This window comes from Hyaena hyaena, unplaced genomic scaffold, assembly GCF_003009895.1.
Source record: "Hyaena hyaena isolate Hyena2069 unplaced genomic scaffold, ASM300989v1 scaffold_54, whole genome shotgun sequence".
In the NCBI taxonomy this organism is placed as follows: domain Eukaryota; kingdom Metazoa; phylum Chordata; class Mammalia; order Carnivora; family Hyaenidae; genus Hyaena; species Hyaena hyaena.
The window spans coordinates 1,449,876-1,454,615 of record NW_024080685.1 but is presented as its reverse complement, the minus strand read 5'-3'; the positions used below and the strand labels follow the sequence as shown (position 1 = coordinate 1,454,615).

Genomic DNA, 4,740 nt, shown 5'->3' with positions numbered 1-4,740 from the left:
CTTCCAGAATTGTTTGCATTTGTTTACCTCTCTACAACTTAAAAACTGTTCCCTCCTACCACATTCATTCTGAGCAGTACCACTGGAGTAACTAAGAGACTATTCTACTTAATTTTCAGGGCAGGACACAGAGGCTCAGAGTAGCTGTTACCCAGCTGCTTAAGACATGTGTGAACCTATGCCCACCCTGTTCCTCCTGCTGAAGGCTATAAACATGCCCAGGAAGAGGTCCTCAGTCAGAGATAGGCACAAACCTTCCCGGGCCTTCCCCTCCGGGACACAAAGTCTCCTCCCTTTTAGATTTGCCAGATGGCCCAAATCTTTCCGTATTGTGAGAGAACAGCCTTTGTTTCTATTGTTAGAAGATGGATGTATTCCTGTTGTCTTGGCACCATTTAAATTCAAATTTACAGGTTGAGAAACTATTTCAACCATCACCAGACTCTTGAAGCCACTGGAGCATCATTAAGTTGGGCGATTGTTTCTCTCCATGAAGACTGTCACATAAAAGACCTTCTCATTTTGACCTTTAGACAGATGAAAACTCAGCCAGCTCTTTTCCCGCCTCCCCCCTCCACATTATACAAATTGATGGAGTTCTAAGGAAGAGTGCAATTTACAGTTTAGCTCCCAGCTTCATGGAGAGAAAAGAATGCAGAATTGAAAAACCACTTAACAAGATCATTCAAATGAGAATGCTTTTGAAAATATGGGTAAATATTTTGTATGTGTAAATATGTGAAAATATGTGTAAAAATTTTAAAGAGCTAGAACTGAAGAACGGTTGGTTATGCTGAAACAAAATGAATATTTTATGTAAAACAGATTCTCAAGGTGTGGGGGGAGGCTGCAAGGACTTTGAAAAAGCATCAAATATGCCTTCATGAATGGGAGTGGAAATAAGGAGTGCCCACTAGCGGCCTTCTTTATGTGGGTGTGACCTATACTCCGTTATAAATTTCCAACGCTTGGGTGTTCATGAGGAACGACAGATCAAGAAGGAAAAAAACAAACGTAAGCAAGAAACTTTTGTAAAAAACTTTATTTTCATGCTATTTGTTACAAATACATCAATAAATATTGAAACTTCTGTGTTCCAAGACATAGAGAAACACTGCATAATTAACAAAAACAAGGCATTATGCCTTACAAGGAAGACATAAAATGTCCAAGGGATGTTTAAAACATTGTCGAGTTTTTACAGCTTCAACACTGGAAGTGTTGACCACACACAACTGTGAAACTCTCTCAATAAATAACAATTCGCATTCTTCTCAACAGTAGAAAAATAAATGTGCACATACATTCCACACCCTTAACAGGTGTGACCTGTGTGCTTGGATCCCACACTATTTATCTCCAGCCTTTATCATAGGGAATGATAGGGCATGGCTTCCCTTCCCCCTCCCCCCCAGACATAATAGTTTAATGAGTGAAGAACATTTAAGACTCATCATCTACAAATTAAATAGAACTGAACCAACTTTGATTTAACATAAAAATGACCTTTCAGAATCACAGTACAGCAAATCACCAACTTCATTTTTAAATATTAGCTAGAACATTACTATGCTAGCTTTGAAAAATAAATAAATAAATAAATACATAAATACATATGTTACAAATAGAAGAATACTCATACGAAATAGTCAAATAGATTAAACACAGTCCAGATGGACCCAGGAGGTTTTTGTTTCTTTTCTCTCTCTCCCATTCCATGGAGGCTGCCACAATAAGCCATGAACTTCTGCCTTCCCTCTCTTGCTTAGTTGGTGCTGCCCCTGCGAAGAAAAAATGGTCGCCGTTAACAGGATGCGATAAATTGACTGCAGAGCCCTGTGTCATGTGGTTACCATCTACACCATTGCCTTACGTGGCAGAAAAAGGCAAGGCTCCTGGATGCTGTTTAGGAATAAGGTGTTGTCTGCGATCACAGTTGTATTATTAGCTTCAAAAAGCTAGAATTTATGTAGTGTCACGATGGACTAAAAAAGTACATTCAGGACATTATTTAAGCCTCCTAGCAGACGTCTTGAAGTAGCTATTTTTATTTCTCCTATAGTATTGTGACTTAAAGAGATTAAATCCTTGCCCTGGGGATACAGTAATAATCAAAGGTGGAGGCTAGGTGACAAGGTAGGGCAGGAATTCACTGCAAAGTGCTTGCTCTTCACCACCAAGCTTCAGAGAGGCCCATGTTGCCCAAAACCAAGGGCTCCACTTTTCAGGACCGAAGCTCACCGGGGATGGAGGTAAAGACGGGGTGCTCCTCAATGGGTGGGAGGCATTTTAACATCACTGGCCAACTCTAGGTCATCTTTTAGGAACACACATTTGCCAGCACTCGATTGTATGGGGAGAGAGGGCACTGGAAATACCCTGGCACAGGAGCTTAATGACCTTAGTAGCATGTTTAACTGAATTAATAATGATTTTGTTTTTCAGCTAAACCTAGGTTTCCTTGATAAAATCTTCCGGAGGCACGTGCCTGTCTCTGTGACCAGTGACTCTAGTCGCACGTGTGAATAGAAAGCATAACTCACTTGTTCAGCATCTTATCGATGATCTTCTTGACCAGGGGGGCTTCGGGGTTGAGACACACTTCCTGTCCATTCTTGAGCGTGGCTCTGCAGAGAGAAGGCAGGATGCCCGTTGGCAGGAGGCCGGGCCGCGCGGCGGGGTAGGGGGCATGGGGGCGGCGGGGGCGACAAAGGGCAGCGGCAGCAGCGCCGCGGGGCGTCACTTACATGACTTCGGTCTGGGCGCAGTGGGGTCCCGACGGCGTCACCTTGACACTCTGGATGTTCTTGAGGTGAATGCCCTGCAAGGTCTGCAGGCACTGGCAGCGCAGCTCGGTGACGACGGGCGTCCCTGCGGGGAGAGCACNCCCCGAGGTCCCCGGGCCTCACCTGCGGCGCGCCGGCCGGCGGGGACCAGGAGCAGGAGCAGCAGCGCAGCGCCGAGGAGCCGGAGAGCGCGGGGCGCGGCGGGGGGCGCGGCGGCGGCCATGGGGCTCAGCTCGGAGAGTCGGGGCGGCGGCTGGAGCGGAGAGCTGGCGGAGAGCTGGCGGAGCGGCCTCTGTGGCTCCCCGGGCCGGGAGAACCCCTTTTATCCCGGGTCCGCGCGGGGAAGGGCGCCGCCGGGGGGCAGGGAATTTCCCGGCGCCCCAGGTCGTTCCCGGGTCCGGAAGGTTCGCGCGGCCCCGCCCCCGGGGTGGAGGGGGACCACGTGCCAGCTTCCCGCGTGTCCGGGCGACTCGGGCGTGTTCCCTTTCTTCCCCAATCCCCAAAGGGGATGTGAGTGGCCTTACTTGAGTCTGTGCCACTTACGCCAGACAGGCTTCTTAACGACTGTTACCCGAGTGGGGAAATAACCCCAGGAGAAGGGGTGACATGACTTTCTATTTTTTGCTTAACACATAAATGTCTTTTGGTTGGATGATTTTATTTATGTCTGCACAGACTGTTAAAATACGTTTGTCATCTCACAGAAGACATATGAACGTTCGCCTGTCCCTAGTGTTTTACAGTCACAAACAAATCATACTTTGTGTCATATCCTGAAGGGGTGAAAGGATGTGAGGATGACCGGTGTCAAAAGTTTAATTTAGTGTTTAATTAAGGACAGAATGTCTTAACCCTACATATTTTCCTTCCTCTGTGCAATTCTGGAACTTCCAGAGTTGGAATAAATCCATGAACACCACTTTTTTGGTGTAGAGGGCGTGGATTAATCCGTGAAGTATGACGCTGGTCATACTGCTATCAGAGCTGTTGGCGGGAGGGAAGGCTGCGTTGGGCTCATGGGCTCCACAGTCTAGTTTCGACCAAGCACAAACGGGTCAGAGGGACCAGGCGCTGATGCCTAGTGGGAGTAGCACCCTTCGCTCATCTAAACAGCAAAATGAGGTGTTCCTGTGAAATATTTCAGTGCTAGATCACCACTCTAAGCGCACTTCCTTGTTTCATGTTCACAAATCTCGATTTGATATCCTCTCTAGAACAATAACTGCAGTTCTATTTTAGTTTTTACTCATTTCTAGTAAGACCTTTCAAGCTGTGAATTCGGCTGTGTCGTTCAGCAGTTAATTTTTCACCCCCGTTTTTTGGCTTTTGTTGTTGGATTACATGTAGCTTTCAGATGACTTAGGTGTGATTCTAGGTGCAGGTCTGTGAGGAGAGTGGGGTTACCCAGTGGATGGGTGTGGAAGGGAAGCTGGAGGAGGGAGGAGATGCCATAGAGCTGTATAGCAGCGGTTTCAGTTCTTGGCAGTGCAGGCATCAGACATTTAACCCGCCTTTGCCTTCGTTTCTCACCTGTAAAATGGACATTAAAGGTAGCATCTGCTTCAGCCTATTGTTATGATAAATAAATGTGTGAAATGTATGTACTTATAAAGCGCCAGTACATACAATACATATGCTATAAATCACTTTTAAATAAATAAAATAGAAATTGCTATTTCCGCACTACTAAGCTGAAACTCACCTGGGGATAAAATCCCTGTACAAAGAGAATTAAAAAAAAAAAAAAATTAAAAACAGAAAAACACCTCCTTCAACCAACATAAAAGTTTTGTACTATATTTTTTAGAGAAAACTCAGAATGAATTTTTTGTTGTCTAGTTTAATTGATCAGTAATTTTATAATTCTAATTTCAGTAATCTCAACTACAAAATGCAAATAAAACTAAATATGTTCTATCTTATTAGAAAGGATTATGGGGGTGCCTGGGTGGCT

At 45.2% G+C, this 4,740-nt stretch overlaps 1 protein-coding gene across 1 annotated transcript; it reads right to left on the bottom strand.

Moving 5' to 3' along the window:
• Positions 1–1,037: 1,037 nt before the first annotated feature.
• LOC120231058 (growth-regulated protein homolog gamma-like) lies at positions 1,038–3,024 on the bottom strand. Its single transcript, XM_039230930.1, has 4 exons — positions 2,910–3,024; positions 2,748–2,871; positions 2,544–2,627; positions 1,038–1,781 (listed from the first exon to the last, which is right to left on the bottom strand). The coding sequence occupies exons 1-4, from the start codon at positions 3,007–3,009 to the stop codon at positions 1,766–1,768; spliced, it is 324 nt and encodes a 107-aa protein (XP_039086861.1). The 5' UTR covers positions 3,010–3,024; the 3' UTR covers positions 1,038–1,765.
• Positions 3,025–4,740: the final 1,716 nt, after the last annotated feature.

What these genes read in the sequence shown, in the direction of transcription:
- LOC120231058 (XM_039230930.1), bottom strand. Translation starts at nt 3,009, where the DNA reads ATGGCCGCCGCCGCGCCCCCCGCCGCGCCCCGCGCTCTCCGGCTCCTC. An exon ending in CGCCGGCCGGCGCGCCGCAG is followed by an intron (nt 2,872 to 2,909) that starts GTGAGGCCCGGG and finishes CTCTCCCCGCAG; the next exon opens with GGACGCCCGTCGTCACCGAG. An exon ending in TGCGCCCAGACCGAAGTCAT is followed by an intron (nt 2,628 to 2,747) that starts GTAAGTGACGCC and finishes TTCTCTCTGCAG; the next exon opens with AGCCACGCTCAAGAATGGAC.